Source organism: Coloeus monedula, assembly GCF_965178545.1.
Source record: "Coloeus monedula genome assembly, chromosome: 3".
Lineage (NCBI taxonomy): Eukaryota > Metazoa > Chordata > Aves > Passeriformes > Corvidae > Coloeus > Coloeus monedula.
Genome location: NC_138783.1, coordinates 45,340,409 through 45,360,387, shown reverse-complemented (window position 1 = coordinate 45,360,387; position 19,979 = coordinate 45,340,409). Strand labels below are relative to the sequence as shown.

The window sequence follows — 19,979 nt, the reverse complement described above, 5'->3', positions numbered from 1 at the left end:
ATGAACTCTTTGTTATATTTTCTTTCCCCTGCCCAGCTGCAGAGGGGAGTGACAGTGAGGCTTCAGTGGGTGCCAGGTATCCAGTCAGGGTCAACCCACTGCAGTCTACTCCAATGTCTGTCTTAGAAGACCATGACAGTATCTTGCCTGTCTTTTCTTCTGCACTGTTTCATAGGTTTATCTACACTCCCTGCCATGGTCCCAAATATTTTCTCTTACTGTGATTAACCCAGATACCTCATGCCACTGCAGTCTGTAGCTGAAAATGCTCCCTCCTGCCTGACACATCACATCCTGGTGGTTTAGGTCTTCCAAGACTAAGCCTGACAGTAGGAACTACCATGACATCCAGGAATATGTCATTCTATGACTAGAGCAGGAGATACAGCAGGACTGAGGAACAGGCAAGAGAAAGACTTGCAGAAATAAGGCAGCTGCTATCCACTTCCTTCTCATGCTCTTTTCCCCACCCCTTAGAAGGATCAGGCCCCAGAGCTTACTGTGTCTTTGGTCCTTGATGAGTCCCTTGGGGTGCTCCATAAACCGCACTGAACGCGCTCTGCTCGTACCATGAGGTGGAAGCGGTGCAGTCCGAGAGGGAGCACTGCTCCAGTGCCATGGGAAGCATGCTACACACAAAGCAGCTCATTAGCTGTGCCATAAAACCCACAGGATGCTTCCAACCACTTGCAGAAGTCCTACGAAACGGGGCAGTGTTTTTAAAACCTGGAAAAACATTTCATGAAGATACGAAGAGACCTCTCCAGTGTCACTGGCTGGGAAACAGTCTGAGCACCACCACTGAGAAGGAGCACTGAAAATTTTAGAAGACTGAATCCTTGCATTTCAAAGTGCAATACCCAAAGTCTAACTATCAAACCAAACTCATGCCTGAGTTTCAAAAACAAGCCATCTCAGTGAACTAGTTTTGCAAGTATTTATTAGGAAATTCTGAACACCTGACTAATATTTTTCATCTCCCCAAAGTGATTCCTGCTACAGGAATTTAATGTCTCAGTAACTTCAGATCAAACTTGTTCAGTTCATAAGCAAAATGGTGATTTCTGTAACTAACTTCTTTGCCCATACTCAGCTTAGGCTGTAGAAAACTACCACTGTGTGGTTGGTGCCACAATCTCCAACATAAGACTCAAAAGCTGCAACCTAATTAGCAATTCTGAACAAACCAGGGTGAAATCCTGAAAACTCTGACCACTCAAAATAAAAAAAACAAAAATAAGGACATTGCCAAGAGACTGCAAAATGGTCCTAGTTCATCTAAACTTAGACTAAAATTAAGATGCTTTCTTTGGTATCAGTGCGAAGTGATTTGGTGAATTAGGACCTTAAGGAAGACCAAGGTCATACCCAACATTTTCAGAAGGTCAGTTCACAGAACTTAAATAAATTCTGGCTTTGGATGAAGGATGTGGGGTTTTCAACCTTACAAGCATTGCTTCGAGGTATTTTGCATTGAAAGATGAAATTTTAGAGGCTTCTCTGTTTCATACTATCATCGCATTTATCTCTGAAAGCAAAAGCTTTACACATTTGATACAGCTTGCAATGTGTTTGAGTAGTGTAGATCTTATGCATCAGTAAAATAACCTCACCATTATTTTGTTTGCAATTACAAATCCATGTTTGTAACATTAGGTACCACATGTTCAAAGTATTTCACAAAGAGTTTATAAAAATCCACTACAAAATTATCATGAATGAAAAGTTTTTCAGCTAAAACTTTTACAAGGATTAAAAAAGTGATGAGCGCCCCACATGCTATTCTGGAAGCAGATCCTCTCCTAGTTCTTCATCAGCAAAGTCATCCTCCTCTGTTCTTTTTCTTGCTGCTGTTTTTGGTCTTTCTGGTTGTGGGCCAAGTGGATCTGCATAGGAGGCATCTAGGGTTTAAATAAATACATGTGAAACAGTTACAAACTATTTTAGCTTTAACATTAGCTTGTTTTAAACATACAAAATCAAACACTAGATTAGGATTTAGCACTACGCATCTGTGTCTTTGAAATGCAGACCAGAAAGAGCACATGAACGCTGAAGGAGAACAAAAACACTGCATTCAGGAACTGAGGCAGGGCACAGAAGCAAAGTTCTTGAGTTCTACTGATGGAAGACTTTTTTTTTTTAAATAAATTTCTCTTATGATACTACAGTAAGAAAAAAACTTTGGAAATGTGCAAGAAACAGCAAGACTGATGACTTCAGATATGGCTTTTTAGGAAGTACCACATTCCACATGGATTTGGGTTTTTAAACCCCTCTGAACATTCAGTCTTATTGAAGAACTTACGACTGCAGAACTGACTTAAAGGATGCAGCAGACAGATATCGAAAGGACTATTAACATGGGCCACATTTCTTAATATTTACAATTAACTTTATAGTGAGCTCTGAACAATGAAGCTAAAGCCTCATTTTCATGAGGAAAATGTTTCCCCAATTATCTAATTTTATATACTCTTCCAATAACTTTTTTTTTCCTCTCTCCTTACTTCTCCTTTCTCTGAGGACCATGAAAGTAAAAAAGGGATAAGATGTCCACTTGCCTATTTCTTTACTGTTGCTACTTTCATAGGGTTCACTTGTTGCAGGCAGAGCTTTTAGTTTGGCACTCAGTCTTTCCCCTTTGGTACCACCACTATCTGGGGAACAGGAAAAAAAAAGAAGACAAATAACATGGTGTTATGTTCTGTGAAACCATGATACAAGAACAACATCAATTCAGCTACTACTATCTGTCAAACTAGACTTGGATGAAACCATCCTTTCATGACAGATACAGTACTCATTTGTAATAGTGGTCTTTAAAACACAGTGGACACTGTGTCCAAGCATGTGTGTGTTAATGTTTTTTAAAAAATGCACACAGCCGTGTTACTTTGGAGTAAACACATTAAAATATTTCTGCTTCGAATGCTGACATTTCAGTTGCTTATAAATTACAGTCACATTTTGGAGTTAAAATAAGCATGATAAATATAAACACTGTCACAATGTACACAGGACATTTCCTATGTTTGTGTGCTTACCAATACACGAGTGTGATCCACCTGCTCAATACTGTCAAGGTTAAATTCAACACTAGGTTTGCTTTTAATTAGAAGAGCATATTTGCCATGTGCTGTCTGCGTGGCAGGCAGGCACAGCTCATGTGTACAGACCATCCTGGTCCTGCACCTCGCTGTAAACACTGCGCTGGCAGCTCAGTTTGCAGCAGGGCCCCAAGGAATGTGTCAGCTCCAAGGGCTGCCTCCTGCACAGACAACATCAGATTAACATTCTCTTGCCACAGCAGTATTCCAGACACTTTAAATGTTCTGTTCACCTCTGAATCTCTTTTTCACGTTCATGGCAAGCTTTCAGTCTCATCTGCTACAACAAATTTTTATGCAATATTTTTTCTCCTAGGAGAAAACATTTTGAGTTTGACTTGGTCTATTTACAAGGCGGGACGTACAGCCAAATAGAGACATGTTCATTTACAACAACAAAAAATGTGGGTATCAAAAGTCTTCCATCTGTAAGGAGGAAAAATGGGTTTCATTCAGCAAACATTAATTATAAAGTGTGGACTTGGCAACACATTTCCATTGTCTTATTTACTATAAGTGTTATTTTAACAGATATTGTTGTAATTAAAAGAAAAAAAAACCCCAAACAAAAAAAGCCCCCAAACTTCTACAAAGATGACAAACCTTTATTTCTCTATAAATACTACTGCAGACTTCTGTTTGCTCAGCCCTAAACTGGAAGACAATGTCTCTGCTCCAAGAAAGATCTAATACATACAGTCACATAACAAACAGTTAATAAGTTCACAAGACACAGATTACAGTTGAAATTTCAAAGCAAGGAAACTGTATTTTAATGTACATCCACTTCCCTAAGAACTCCCAGTTCTCACTGACAGGTTTCATGAAAGAAGTGAATACTTAATAGATTTGAAGAAATGGGGAAAAAACAATGCTTTTCCTGGAGAGGAACTCAACCAAAGGGCTATAAAACTACAGAAGGGCCTCCCCTTGATTTCAGTGGGCTCTGGAGAGGCCTGTGCAACAAGGAGGTGAGAGCTGGGCTTCAAAGATGGTGTGGATGAAAATGTTTTGAGGAAAATACAAAATAATCAACAAGAAAAAGTGCAGGATAGAAGTAGGTACAGTCTTGCATAATGGAAAACAAGTCATTTTTAAGATGATAAATAAAGTTGTAAGGAGCAGTAAAGAGATGCAAAGACAGGAACAATACAGCCAACTACACTAGGGGAAGACTGAACTAGTCAAAGAAACTCCACAGGTTTAATTGGCTGGTCCCAGAAAGGAAGAACTGGACGTAATGAAAAGAAAAGAGGAGGAAGATGGCACACCAAATGTTTTCAGTTGTGAAGGAGGAAAATACATGGGTGTCAGCACTACTACCAGAGGAAGGTGAAAGACTTTATATTAACTGAAGGAAGGAAGAAAAGGATGTTAGACAAACCAAACTGAGTGGGATCAACATGATACCCACCAGTTACCTGCATCCCTTCCTGCCCTAAAAAAATACAGTTGAAAACAAAGGCTTCCTTGGACATTCTAGGACCCTTAAGTTTTATTAGGGCTACATCCAAGAAGGGAATGAGGCAGTAAGTCCAAAATGTGAAGCCCTTTCATTTACTCTGAACTTGTCAATCTAGACCCACCCTACCACAGGAAGGAGCACCCTGCCCTTTCTGCTCCGTGTCGTATTCCCCTCCACATGCTGTCCAGTTGTAGCAGGCTGTGCTGGAGCAGGTTCCTAGTACATTTAAAACTAACCTGATGAAACCCTTTGTTCAGGTAGATCAGCAAAGTAACACAGCTCACCTTACTTCTGTATGACCATTATATCTAGCAAGAGCGAAGGGAAGGTTAACAACTCTTCTGGTTAGTTCTTCACATTCAGTTTAAATTAGGCTAATGTGCAAAACCACATCAAGTCTCTATGGACTGCAGTATGCTCTAAGCATACTAAAAATGTGGAAGAGGAGCACCTTTTATTTTAAAGTGCATCCAGAAGAAAGTAAGAACTGCTCGACACCATCTGCATTACACGGAGTTGTCAGACAGCAGCTCAGGAAGTGAGAGGTCTGGCTTCAATGCCTTCCTTCACCTGAGGGAGTTCAAATCCACACTTCCAGCTTTTCAGAATGTCCTAGCTGTTGAGCCATTTGGGGTAAGCTGTTCTTGACACTCTGCCATGGGATACAGAACTTGGCTGCCAATATGGCAGCTATTAAAAATTCTGTTGACCATATAACATGATCTGCCAGAAGTCTAAATCTCATCTCAAAATTACTTTTTGTAGCTCTGTTTGCAGACGAATCATCTGCATGTTTTTATTCAGTATACATTCACACATAATTTGGCAATGTTAAGGAATATAAGCCTTTTGGTATCCTACAGTGAAGAGAATTCTACAGTGGTAGAATTTTGATATCCTACAGTGACGAGAACTTCAGGGAAGGAGTTGTTTTTAAAGCATTTTATCACAGACATGCATACTTTTGGGACGCAAGTTTTACAATTTCTGCTCACCATTCCCTGCTGCTCTCACCCCATCTAGGAAAAAGATTTTATATACATTTATATACCTTTTGAATTATGGGAATGAAACTAACTTTCACTAAAATAATACACAGAAGAAAACAAAGCTAACATTGGGACAAAGGACAATAATAAAAACTGGATGAAAAGCTTTATTTGTAGTTTTTCTCTACTAAGAGCACAGCTTTGAGTATTAACATCTGATTGTACCTACAATAGAGGACTACAGGTAGATATTTCTGAAACTGCAAATTAATTCTCTCTGTATTAGTTTTAACTGTACACAAACAGCTGCCCCTGATTCAAGGCAGCTTTTGAATAATGGAAGACCCCTGCTAAACTAAATTGCTCTCTGTATCTAAGGAAAGTTTCACTGCAACGAATAGTCACTCCTTATTTATTAATTTATTGGGCTTTTATTAAATAAGTTATTACTGTAGTTCATGTGGAGGCCAGCCCCACTGTACTCACTTCGGGGTGACAATGGGGACACATCCACACGAACTGACTGCAGGAACATGGCTCCAGATTTCAGTTGAAAAAGCACAAGAACTGATTAAGAAGAGCTGGTCAATATATTTTTAAAATCTAATTTATAAATATATCTACTCCGTAAAATTATTATATTTGAGAGTTGGATTATCATGCTGACTTTACATTCCCCTCACAGTCTGTGTTCAACAGCCTTAACTAAGGACTATGCATGGAAAGACATAAATAATACAGTCTGCATGCTGATATCATTTACACTGCATTCCTTCCTCTCATCTGTTTAAAAGTCATGGACATAGTATTATATTTAGGATATTTAAATTATTCTACTAGAATTGTTTCATTCATTTAGATTTGTTCAGTGTCTTACAAAAACTAATTTGAACTAATTCCTTCACATAGAACTTGGACAGGAATAAAAAAGAATCAAAATATAAAACCTAATTTTAAAAAACGGCTAATTTTATATGGCAGAACAATGACTAATGCAACATACTGCAAAAGTTAGCCTATTTGGTAATAGTCCTATTTTAAGTAGTGATTTCTAGCAAACAAGATTCTCAATCTTTTTATCTTTCTGTACTTCCTGTGTCACACGATACCTGGGTGTACTTCAACACATAAAATCCATGGTATTTTTATGTATTTTTTAAAGGAATCTAACTAGTTGCAATTACAGTGATGAGACTACTACATTGGAAATTCCTCCAGGAATCCCAAGGGATGTAAATTAGAATTTTTAGTACCATTTCACTCATAAAGAAAAGATCGGGGCAAGATTGTTTGGTAATCTGCCTCCTCGGTCAAATGTTTCTGTAACAAAGAGCACAGTGGGCTAATGCTCCACCAAATCCAGAATGTGTTTTAAGTGCACCTCTGCGTATCTTTCATATTTGGGATGAAGACACCATCTTTGGAGAAGAATGGGCATTGGTTTGACCAAAGAGAAGAGTAAGTTCAGTGTAGAAGGCAGAATATTATATTAAAACTGTGAAAGAGCGTAAGAAGTAGATGCAATTTATAACTTCACTGCTGTTCATTTTGATTTGAAATTCTGTTAAATGAAAATTGTTTGTGGTGTGTCAGTTCAGCTAATTCCTTAGGTGGGTTCATAGCAGAAAACAGATTAAGATATTCTCTTCATTTCAAAAGATTTTCCCTTCTCCATTAATTAAGAAAACTTTTTTCCTATTTTGCACACACAGACAATGGAACCATTCCACAATGACTTATAATTAATGAGGCATCAACAAGCACACAAAGCCTAGAAAATATAAATTGTTGTCATGTCCTGGCTGCAGGGTAACAAGAAAATCTCTTATCTCTGTTACAGTCAGGATTATTTGGCATGCCCATGGCTCTAACATATAAGACATACTTCCATAATATATGAGGACATCCCTATGGGATGGTAAAGGGAGTTTGAATATGGGAAATTTTTGGGGATGGACAAACTGACACAGTCACCAGTGAAATGAAAAAGGAAAACGGCACCTAAATTATTCCCATGTGGTTTATTTTCCAAATTCATCCTGACAGGCTTAGGTAACAAGGAGAATGCAAAGTAGGCAGCCTTTCATCTTCTGAATTCAACACTGCTTCTTTGGGCTCCTGTCCGAGACTGCACGGCTCCTCTCATCCAGCACAAAACTCCCCATTCAGAGAGCTGGGCAAATGCAGAGACCAAGTAAACACTGCCATGGGAATGGAATCCTTAACGTCATACTTTGCCTTATCTACCTATATAAAAGCATTATGCTATTAAACAGGAAAAATCTCTTATGGTAGTAAAAACCACAGTGCAACAACTTCTAAATTCTGGATGTTACAATCATATATCTGCAAAACACAGAAAAGTGAGTATGAAAACAAGAGAAGATTATTGGAAAGAAAATCTTTGAGAACTGCCTAAACTCAGATGCACTGTTAGCTCCCTTGAAGGCTTTGTGGTGTTGTGGTTTTGGTTTTTTCTTTCTCCTTTCTTAAATTAAAAAGAGTAATTTTAATAGGACTGTATCAATGTAATTTGCTTCCAACATAAGTAAGATTGAAAACCATAAATCTGATAATTGTGGGGAGAAGAAAATTTCACTTTTTATAGTGAGTGACAAATGTGTTCAATTTTGGGTAGGCATTTTAGATTTAATGCTTATTTTTCTCACAAGACAAGAGCAGACTTTAACTGACATTGACATAGACGTCAGTTTCCTTGGCCTCTCTGTTTCCATTCTGTCTACCATTCATGCACACACCAATCATATTGCTGAAACTGTGCTTTGGTGAATCTCATACACCTTCTGCTTTAATTTATATTGGCAAAGTACTGGATGCCCTATGAAGTACAAGCCTTGCTGGCTTAGTTCTCTTTCTTCTTAGCTTCCTCTTTAAAAGCAATTGCAGATCATATTTCCTACAACAAGGAAACCTTAATATAAATAGCCATATAGGGACAATATACTTGGGGGAAAAATCTGTTAGGAATACTAGCAAGCATAGGGACAGCGAGCTGGTAGCAGAAAAAAAAATAAAACAGACATCATACCTAAAATATTTGGAATGCATACAGACTTCAGTTAGCTAGTGAGTACTTTAATTTAGCTAGTAAGTACTAAACTAAGGAGGATTCCATGTTTCACTGGGTTTAGTAATGATGGCAAATCCTTCATACACTGTAGGAAAATTATGCCTTTCGGTCTTGGCAACACCACTGGAAAAGACTAACCTTAAAATGTATACAAATGTTTCTTTTTTTTTTTTTTCCTCCTTTTGAAGTCATTAGTTTATCAAAAGCATACTAATACTATGAAATAAAATAACCCATGTTTATATTTCGTATGTGTCTTCACATAGGCCATGTACAGAAATTTATTAACCTGCAAATTACAGCTCATAACCTAGGTGAATAATGCCAAGCACTGGACAAAATAAAATGTTTGGGTGTTCAGGTTTCTCTTAGCCATCCTCAGTACCATGTGGACAAACACAGTCCTTAACATCTGATGCTGGTAAGGTTCCTTCACTGATAAGTCTCCCCAGAGTCAACATCACCAGTTAAAATGTACCCAGCGCCTTTGACTCATTCTAAAAATACTTCTAAGTAGTACAGCTCACCACAACTTTTAATTAAGAATCCCAGCAGGAAGTTAACTCTAGGCTCACTACAGGACCTTCTTTGTACCTCTGTTTGTTTGCCAAGTAATTTCCAGAAAGGCTGGATCTTTGGCATTGCACTTGTATAATGGAGACTTCTCAAACATGCTCTTATACACACTTGTTCCCAAACTCTGTTTTTTTCCACTCTTTCGTACATTTGACATAGTATCTTGAGCAACAATCTAAGAATTACTGATAGGGTAAATTCTAGGTCAATTCTGATCCTGCTTAACCTCTCATCCTCTTTCTTATTTTTTTAAAATTTAAAAAAAAAAAAATAAGAAGAAAGAAGACAACTGTCCATAGATACTTCTGTCTTTAAAATAAATACTGACAAACTGGTAGTTTGGGGGATTAATGTTGTTTTAGCATCCTTTCAGCATGAGCCTTATTATATCTTCTTTTGCTAAATTACTGAGTCACTTGCTACTGAAACATACCCCTTTTTCACTAATGAGGGTGGGGATAATTACAAAATAGAGCTGGAAGAGACCTTCTGTGCTATTTGCCTACACACCTGATGCAAAGTTTTGCCCATCTGTAAACACCCTTGCCTGTTACCAATGCTGCTCTTCATTTCTATTTACTATATACCAAAGTGGTCTCTGCTTTATGACAGAGATCAGGGACCAACTCTGTCTCACACTGCTGTTTTGTTGGCTGCCTGATTGTAGGGTTTATATAACAAAGGAGAGCCCAGAAACATTTCTATCCCTCTCTGTTACTTAAATAAAGAATTACTTTGGCCTGAGGCCCAGAACAGGTAAAATTTAATCCTAGGTGAATGGTTGTTTCTTCCACACATCAAGAGATTATTTAAAAGCTTCTCTAGTGAAACTACTGAGCTGAAAAAGGAATGAGATTTCTCTCAAGCACCTAATACTCACTCTTAACCTTTAGAGAATCCAGGAAAGCAGTCTTCATAAATGTAACAGCATTCTAAGGTCATCTTCAGATTATGTTAGCAATTGCCATGACTTTTCGTGACCCTATAGAATTCGATAAGGGTAGGAAAATATCTGCTACGTAGGTGGAGAAATAAAATTACCAAATAAGAAAAAAATATCATAAAATATTTCTCTGTAAAAGGAAGGGAAGAGAGGCAAGAATTTATAGGGGATATCTTCTGATGAGACCCATTGATACCAAGATAAACCAAAAGCAGAATACAAATAAACCATTTCCTTTTTGGGTCAAAAGATGGATTTTTTTTTCCCGGTGGCTGAAGTAGCCTGAAATCTGCTAGCTTCCTTAGACCAGCAGTGGGGGACTGTTAGGTTTACATTACTAATTTCATGGATTTAATAATGGGAGGGAAAAATCATTAGTTCTGCAATATGCAGGCTGCCTAGCACAGGAAAGATGAAACAGGACAGTTTCCTGACTTACATTGCAAGACTTTTATATTTATGGAAATCAGCACTGTGAATCTGTAGAAGCAGAGAGACTGAGCAGTCAGAGAGAAAGCTTTCTTCTAGGGAAGACTCCAGAACTTCAGTTCTGCTATACAGAGAAAAGGGGAAGGATGAGCTCAAAGATAGTTAAGGGTACGTTATCCTCATTAGAGAGCTGGCTGCACAGAACAATCTGCTGAACTTGTAACAAGCACCTAATATAGTAGATTACATGGCAGGCACAGAATTCCCTTTCCTTCATGTTAAATAAAGAAACAATGAATTCCTATTTTCCATGGCTTGTGTGTTCTGTTTTGTTATAATAAATGATTCCTTATAGTAAATATTCTGAAGTTAAGAATGTTCAAATACCAAGTTAATGGGATAGAAACATTCAAGTCCACAGTACTGAAAGCAATCATAAATTTAGCTTTAGGTATACACTAAGATCTGTATATAGAACACAAATGTTAGACCAAATCCATGCTACTGTACCACTTGCGATTTCATACAGCACTGAGAAAATCAAAAAGTATGAAACAAAATTTGTGAAGTACTTACATATTACTCAGTGCATATTTGTGTGCTTATCAGAATGACAGGAGCCTTTACAAGCACTTTCAGAAAATCTATTTTCTTCAGGATCCTGTCAAAACTGATATTTACGCAGAGGCATTGACTACTTACCACCACTTCCTTCTTTGCGGCCACGTGCACTGCCATCTCTGCCAGATTTAATGCGCTGCAGAACAGTGGAAAAGGTTTGAAAAGAACAGAACAAAAAAACCCATTTAGTAATATATATTAGAGATAATTACTGAAAATTAAACTCAGCTTATTAATAAAACAGTAGGAGAATGTTAAACTAGACTTACTACACTGTAACTACTAAAGCTTGTTTTTCCACACACAAAATTGTCCTTAAAGTCAGGGTTAAATCCAATGTTTATATGAAACAAGAGTTCCATGAAATTCAAAAAGAATATCTCAATAAATTATTTTTCTTCAGATAAAATTTATACAAGGAATGTGCATAAAAATAGTTCAGATGTTCTTTTGTAAAGTACAGCTGAAAAAACAGGCAACAGAGCCCTCCTTGCATGAGTTCAAAAGTAGCCTTTGCCTATTAACATCTTGTAAATCCCACAAGCATTTTATTATTGTAAAGACTCAAAAGGGAGAAGTTGGGGAATCTATAAAAAGAACTATTCACCCTACGGATCTTGGATTTTGAGTTTTTGGCACAGAACTGTATTTCACAGCAAAATTTAATTTGCTGTTGAGTGTTAAATGCAAGATAAAGGTGAAGGTAAATACTTTAAAAGCTATGTTTAAAAAGTCAGCTCTCTTGTGCAGGGGAAGGTACCATAAACATCTTCCAGCTGTGTTTTTTTGAGTGTTATTTGAAAACTTCAACAGTTTATCAAAGCAATACCTTTGTATGACATGGCAGACTTAGCTCTTCTGGCAAAACACCAAATTTCTTATACATACATCTTGTCAATTCTAAGAAGGGACACCTCAGCGAGGGACTTTTTGACAGGTAGGTACAAAAACTTGATGTTTAAAGCCTCAGCTATTAATGAAGTATCTCTGCATCTTATTTCAAAATATGAATTCAGGATCTGATTAAAACACACATCAATTCTTCAGGTCAATTACTGTAACTTCTTCACTCATTTTTCACCTGAAAAATATCATGAAGTCTGGCAAAGTTGGAATGATACCAAAGAAGTGGAAGAACTTTCAAGATTAATGCCAACAGAAAAAGGAAGAACTCTTAAATCAAAACCCACAGGAGTCAGACAGGAAAGCATTGAGCCTAGTGTGAAACCAGGACTGGTCTTGGAGCAATTCAGTCTGGGACCAGAATTTCTCACACTTTTTTATTTATTTTGGGAAATCCTCAAGTCTAAAATATGTTCTCTGAATTTTGGATTAAACATCCTTTTCACAGCCCAGTGAAGTAGCATATATCAATCCTTCAGGAAGCCTGTCCAGACTCTCCAACTATTGAATAACTGACAGCAAGTCTGACAGCAGAAGCTCAGCTTCTGTCTGCCCAAGGGAAGCGGTCCCTATGTGACAGTGCCCTCTTGGCATTTACATCCTACGATTTTCCTCCCAAAATATTACATAAGAACTACAGCTTAAACATATGATTAACTCCTGTAAAATACCAAGTGAGTAGTTTGTAAGTAATCCCACACTAAAAGCAGACATTCAAAATAGGTTTCCACCCTAAAAATGCCTTTTCTCCCATGACTGCAAAAGACATTTAGGATGGTTAGCCCAGATGTGGATGCCTGAAGGTAAAGGCAGTAAGGCTCCTCCAGCATTTGCACCTCTCATCACTGCTTCTCACCACACCCCATCAGCCCCTGTTCTCAGCCATTAAGCTCACTCAACAGAAATAAACAGTAATGTGTGCACACAGCAGTGCCAAGGAGGCTCTGTGAACTTTTACACTATTACCTGTCTTTTTTAGAGTGAAACATGAAAAAGGAAGACTAATGCAGTAAAAAACAAAACCAAACAAAGCCCCCAGCCCCCTTCCCCCCTCAAACGCTCCAACATATGAAGGTTGCAGTAAAAATTGAATGCTGTGAGAAGCAGGGAGAAAAATTTCTATAGGGAATGAACTCCACAGATGTTCCTACATTCTTGGCTGGAAGTATTTAACAACTTGTCCATATTTGAGAACTGAGGGAAATAAGTACTCCAGAATATTTATTTTGGTATAAAGTCCATGTGGATATACTTATTCTGAAAAAACAATGCCAAAATAGAAAATTTTGATAAATTTCTACAGGAAGACAAAGTCTGCATGCAGACTGTGAAACGCAGGTATACTACACTAGCATTTTACCTATTTTGTCTTCACTGGGTGCAATTGAGAAGTCAAGGGTTAGTCTAAAATTGGGAGCAGGAATTGAACTGTATCTGGTACTTCTAACTGAAACCAGTATTCCTGTTGGAAACTTAGGTGGTGAAATATTAAAATTTGGTAATTTTAGAACTTGAAAGTATAGTTTACGACTGTATGGTCATGGATGACAGAAGGAACTTCTTAGGAAAAAAAATGCCCTAGTAATTTCCAAAGCCAGACGGTACAGAGAAGACTAAGAAACCACACACACACACATCCCCAACCAAGAACAAAACAAAAAAACCCTTCCCAAACACAAAACCAGAGGATGGGAACCCAGATGTAACATCAATAGCAAAAAAAGGAACTGCAGGGCTATTATTTGCAAGACAGCACTGATGCAGAGGCTGTCACAGAAAGATACTCCACTACTAATGCAGGGCAGCCGCATACTAAATCGCAGCATCCCCCATAACATCTTTTCTTAGAGTCTTTGCTCCTTTACCAACTACATCAGTGCTCATTTTAAAGAAAACTGTGTCAGTGGGTTCCTTGGGAGCAGAAGTTGTTCCTTTCCTTTGGGAGGAAGTTGGAAAATTTTCAGTGTGTGGCGGAGGAGAAAGCCAGAAGAAGGAGATGGGAGCATGTCCCACCAAGACAAGGAGATGCAGGAAGGAGTAGAAAGCAACCCATCAGACTTCATTCTGAAGAGAGCATACTAGGAACCACAGGGGCAGAGTTTTGCTGCTATTCAGAGCTTAGTCAGGCTGGAAACACTGGCCTGTCTGCAGGAATGAAGTTAACAGAACGGACAAGAAACCTGTTTTATTTTATTACTGACGATTTTGATGGGGCACAAAGGCAAGAGGAGTGTTTGTCTGGGGTTTGTTTGGGTTTTTTAAACCTACTGCATTTCATTTTTAACTGCTTAAATGAAAATTGCTTTAGTTTAAATTACAGTACAATCAGGCTTATTCAAAAGGCTGAATTAAAAACTTTTTTTTCTTTTCTGGGTAACACACTAGAGGAAATATTTAAGCAGATCTACTGTAAAGCTTTAACTAATTAAAAGTGCCCTCACAGACACCTTATGTGGTCTAGACAGATCTGTTCTAAGACCCCTCCACTCTCTTCTCCTGAGACTCTACCTGGAATTGTGTGTCCAGTTTGGGGCATCCAATGTAAGGACATGGACATGTTGGAGAGGACCCAGAGGAGGGCCATGAAGATGAAAAGAGATCTGAAGCACTCCTCCAGTGAAGACAGGCTGAGAGAATTGAAGTTGTTCAGCCTGGAGAGGAGAAGAATCTGGGCAAATATTGTTGTGGACTTTCAGTACTTAAAGGGGTCTTACAAGAAAGATGGGGACACACATTTTACTAAGGCCTGTGGTGACACGACAAGGAATAATGAAAACTGAAACTTTAAACTGAAAAGGGGTAGAGAAGGAGGAAAAAATATGACAAGGATGGTGGGACACTGGAACAGGTTACCTAGTGAAGCTGTGGATGCCCATTCCTGGAAAGGTTCAAAGTCAGGTTCGATGGGGCTTTGAGCAACCTGATAGTGGCAGGTGACCCTGCCCACAGCAGGAGGGCTGAAACTACATGACCTTTAAATGTTCCTTCCAACCTAAACCATTCAGTGTTCCTGCTTTGCAAGGTCAGTGTTGTGACAGGAGAGAGTTGAGAGGCTCTTAAACAGGAATACTGAAATGCAAGACACAGAGCGAGCTTTCTACGTCATGGCTGAATTACGATCACTATTGAAGTCTGAGCAGTCTAAACCAACTATGCAATAATTTGGGCTACCACGAGTTTGTGTTGGATCCCACTGACACTTCTGTCATTCAGGTACGACTTAATGAATTCTCTTAATGCAATGAAGTCAGAATGAATAAAACCTGTTACTAAATTCTCTGTTACTAAAATCTGAAGTTACTTAGATGATTTAAATTTAAATACTCTATCAGTAGCTTTTTCCTCACCAGGAAGTACAGAAATCTGTTTGGAAAAGCTCCCACTTCCCATATGTAATAAACAGAAAGAGATATGACAATTTTTTTTTAATTGTATTCCAATATCAACTTTCTTAAAGAAAAAAAGATATTTTCTTTAAAATCCTTGACATTTGCCCATCTATAATTAACACCTTCAGTGCGAAAAAAAAAAGGCCAGCATTACATGCAAGGAAATAGCCTTTCCATCTCCAGGGACCTCTCTCTCTCTTACTAGATAAAAATAATTCCGTTTTAACTGGTTTTGTTGGTGAGCTTTCTCAAGTAAAGCACTGAGGTACTGAAAGTTACTGCAGTGGACTATGTATTATCACTGACACTGAACTGATTAGAAACCAAGCAAAGCCTCTTTAACACAGTTCAGTGAATCTCTTAATTATGAATTCTGCAGAATAGGAACATTATACCTGGTCATCTGTTTTGCTTACTGATACAATTATGGGGAGACATGGAGGAATATTAATCCCACTACAGCTGTGGACTGCTTTCTTTCGTCCATTTTCCCAAGTGCTTTAAATTTTACATTTACTGAAAAACCCAATCAGTACACTTCAGCTAGCCCCTCAAAGTGTGGTTGTAGCGTGAAGTTGGAATCCTTCAGTCAGTGTTTCCCCTTGTGAGCTTCATTTTTAAAATGTCCTAATGTTCATGTGCATACTCAAACTCCCTGGAACTTAAGCGTAAGTAGCTAAGGATGCATGTACACATCATCTGGCATCAAAAGGGACCAATAAGTGTTACTAAGAGCAGAGTAAATTAGTTAAGACTTAATGTATCCTAATGTGACTATGTAGCTTTCAGGCAATTCTCTGGATAGACAAAACAAGCTTGAATACTTTTCAGCTCAACAGGATGGATAATGCTTTTTCAAACAAGCAGCTGTTTTTAATTTTAAAATCTCACTTTATCACCAGAATAGCAAGAAAACAATGCACGAGTGCACACACACACACACACAAACATGAGCTCACTCTTCTGAACAGAACACAAGTTATGATCTCATACCTTTCACAGCCTGTTACTTTTCCATGGAATTTTTTTCCAGTTTAAAAATTGGCACTCACATGAATAGTTTACTTCTACCTATATAATATGTCAATGCTGCAGTTCAGTGTATAACAAAAAAGGAGTTCTTCTACATGGACAAATTCTCAGGCTTCCCATCTCTCCCTATAGTTGCATTATTACTTGGCTCATAAATACACTAAAGTATTAAATAAAATCTGGCGAGAAAGTAGGAAAGACGACATTCCAGAGACATTGAATTATGCGAGTGGCTCCGGCATTCCCACCATGTCCACATAGTCTGCCTTTCACTAGTATTTAAAAATCACAGAAAATCTGGTGCTCAGAAACTATTCAGACAGATGTAAGACTGATCTGTAACTTAAAACTAAACCCCCCAGAACCCCAAAACACAGGCCTCTGTAAACCAGGAAGTTAACAACACATTGTATCTTGAAGTATCATAAACACTATTTTAGCTTAATCTATGCCTGTAGCAATTCTGCATAATATACAGAGAAACAAACTTACCTGCTCTCTTATTTCTTTTAATTTTTCTGCTTTCTTAAGCTTTGTTATATATTCCTGGACTTCTTTCAGCCCCATGTCTGTGCAGAGACGAACTAAAAATCGGAGGCCTAATTGGAAAACAAAGCATTGTTAAAAAAAGACTTACAAGGAGATCAAACTACAAGTGCACCCTGACAGAACTGGACATGCAGAATGCCAAACAGTGCAAATAACTGCAAACAAGGCAACTCCAGTCCAGCACCACTACACGAGTTGTGATATTTTGCAAGTAATTCAACATTTTCTCTGTGTCTGTATCCATGAACAGTGCAAATACCATTGGTATATGTGGAAGGCACAAGGCATACTAAGTCATTTGGCTCAGAAGTCTTGGCATTTGCAAAATATTTTGGAAGCTGGAAAGCACAGAAATGATACTAAGATATTTCTGAGGAGCTGGTATCAAGAGAATTTGGTTGAAAACAATTTTGCAAATGCCAAGTGAATCAAAATGGGGTTTTTTTGCTCTGGCTGTGGTTGATTTTTTAAAGAGTAATATTTATAGAATTAAAAAACCCCAACAAAGCTGACATGAAAATCAACTGTAACTGTATGATTGAACCAAAAGATCCCCTAAAAACATTCTCCTGAGACACTCTACCAAACTCTGAAAACATTGTTGGTATTCCTGTGTGTTTGTCAACATTCCTTTCAAAGAATAGAAGCAGAAACAAGCAGGACATGATCCATTCTCTCTGGACTGCTTTCACAAACATGTTATTCATTTTGTGCTAAGTTAGTTCTCTGCTGGTTTAGGAAGCCAATGGTCAGGGAGGGATGAGGGAAGAACCATTGTTTCAGCACTAGAAAAGTTAAACCAGTTAAATTGTCTTGCCTAACTCCTGCCTCCATTTGTGAAATTTGTAGAAACTACATTCAGAAACATATTTGCATTCTAAAAGGTTTACTAAATACCCCTCTGAAATATGTGTGACCAACATGAACATGATATTTTGTTTATAACTTTGAGGAGTAATAGCAGTGAATTTCACTTGTACAAGAGAACTGTGTGATTCCTCTTTAAAAAAGCAATACATTTATTAAAGGAGAACGATATGATTTTAAAGTAAAATACAATGAATGTTCTTCCCACATTGCATCTGAAAGCACAGACTTGTTGGCGACAACCTTGTATTTTGGAATTTGTGAGGCACAGTGTGGGATGGAAGAGAATGTTTAGACAACCACTGACAACCCTTATTTTCTACAGGGCTTTTTTATTTAGAATACAGGTGTGACTGATTTTGCAAAATGTCTTACTCTTCAAAGTTATGTTTCCCGCAGTTTAGTTTGAAATCCTTTATGGATTTTCCAGAGACTGTTTGACCAACTATAGTTAAAAACTCAGCAACAAAATCTCACCCTCTACATTTTTTTGGAAACCCTGACTTAGGTAAAACTCAGCAATAAGATGTTCTCATATCTAGAAATTTACAGCAGGAGTTTCAACTAGCAGGAACTACAAGTACAAATAGTTATATTTTTTCATAAGATTAAATAAGTAACATAGTTATAACATTTAGGACGTATGTACAAGAAAGAACTCATCCACCAATGCAACTCGGTTAGTTTATTTTAATCACTCTTCTTCAGCAGTAACCTCATATTTCTTAAATCACCCTTCAGTGCTGTCATAGAAAACATGCAGCATTAGCATGAATAAAAATGTTAGTTAATGGAAGTATTTTCATATGAAAAATACATCATATGATTACTAACACACCTATTCAATGTAACAAAGTTTCCTTTGATAGTTACACCGCTGGATGAAACAACTTACATTCAACATTCTCTGGGAATTTTCTGTGAATGACTTTGTATTTCTCCAGAGCTTTCTGGTAGTTACCTGCAAACAAAACAAACATCTCCTATCCACATATTCAAACATAAAAAAGAATATTTGATGAGATATTGGACAACTTTGACATCAATTCATCTTTTTAGTTAGAGTAAATGATTTAATATTGTAGGTCCAAATTTGGTAAGACCAAACTGAACATTCTTTATTAAATGATAGTAAAATTTAAGAGCATCTGAAACAGTCCAAATCACTCTGTAAATAACAGAATCAATGAGGAGGAGTTTCCTGATTTTAGCTTTTTTTTGACCTTCCTCTATGACAGCATTGTTCTACAACACAACTACTAGAGGTGCTGTATCAGCCTAACAGGACTTATCAGAGACTGCAAATGTATGGATTGGTCAAACAGAAGTATCTAAAAGCTGAGCTCAGCATGTCCTTCCTCCCATCAAAATACAAACTGTGTGGCTCTCCCTGGATCTGGTAGTGAAGCAATTATTCCTGAAGACTTTGCCCTCAATTTTGACTCAGACTGATTGAAAGGGCTGATTGACCCATGAATTTAAAACATCATATCCATAAAATACTTGACAAAAAAGTTTGTTGAGACTTGTTAACATGATAAACTGGGAATTTTACCCATATAATGGGTAATAATATTACCAATAAATTATAAACAATCCAATAAATTATAAACAATAAATTATTACCAATAAATTATAAACAATCTAAAATACAGTCAAACCCACTGTATCTTTGATGGGAAAACAGTTTATGTGTCTGGTTTTGGGTGGTGTTGATTGTTCTTAATTCACTGACTCCCCTAGGTCCTGTTTCTTTTCTCACTGTTGTATTAAATAACTGAGCTGAGTGAGAAAATGCACTTATTTGTTTTGACAGACTGCACTGCAAAGTTCTAAAGAAGCATAAAGAAGAGTGACAAAATGGAACAGCAAGAAAGAAGAGTATCATTTACAGCATCAAGTATTTTGAATGTATTTTAGGTGGTGAAAAAAACCAAGATTCATCTCTTAATTTTGCTTATCAGTGTATTATATTCCCAGTAAGAAAATACAGCACATTAAGACTCTCTTATGTT

At 37.5% G+C, this 19,979-nt stretch overlaps 1 protein-coding gene across 3 annotated transcripts in view; it reads right to left on the bottom strand.

The window, feature by feature from the left end:
- Positions 1-1,628: 1,628 nt before the first annotated feature.
- The window catches only part of IFT88 (intraflagellar transport 88), a 44,899-nt gene continuing 26,548 nt past the window's right edge, over positions 1,629-19,979 (bottom strand). For all 3 annotated transcript variants that reach the window (XM_082279272.1, XM_082279270.1, XM_082279271.1), the window contains 5 exons: positions 18,860-18,925; positions 17,041-17,147; positions 11,306-11,360; positions 2,565-2,660; positions 1,629-1,901 (listed from right to left, as the gene is read on the bottom strand). In XM_082279272.1, the coding sequence (XP_082135398.1) occupies positions 1,780-1,901; positions 2,565-2,660; positions 11,306-11,360; positions 17,041-17,147; positions 18,860-18,925 (446 nt within the window). In that variant the 3' untranslated portion in view covers positions 1,629-1,779. The remainder of the gene's footprint in view (positions 1,902-2,564; positions 2,661-11,305; positions 11,361-17,040; positions 17,148-18,859; positions 18,926-19,979) is intronic.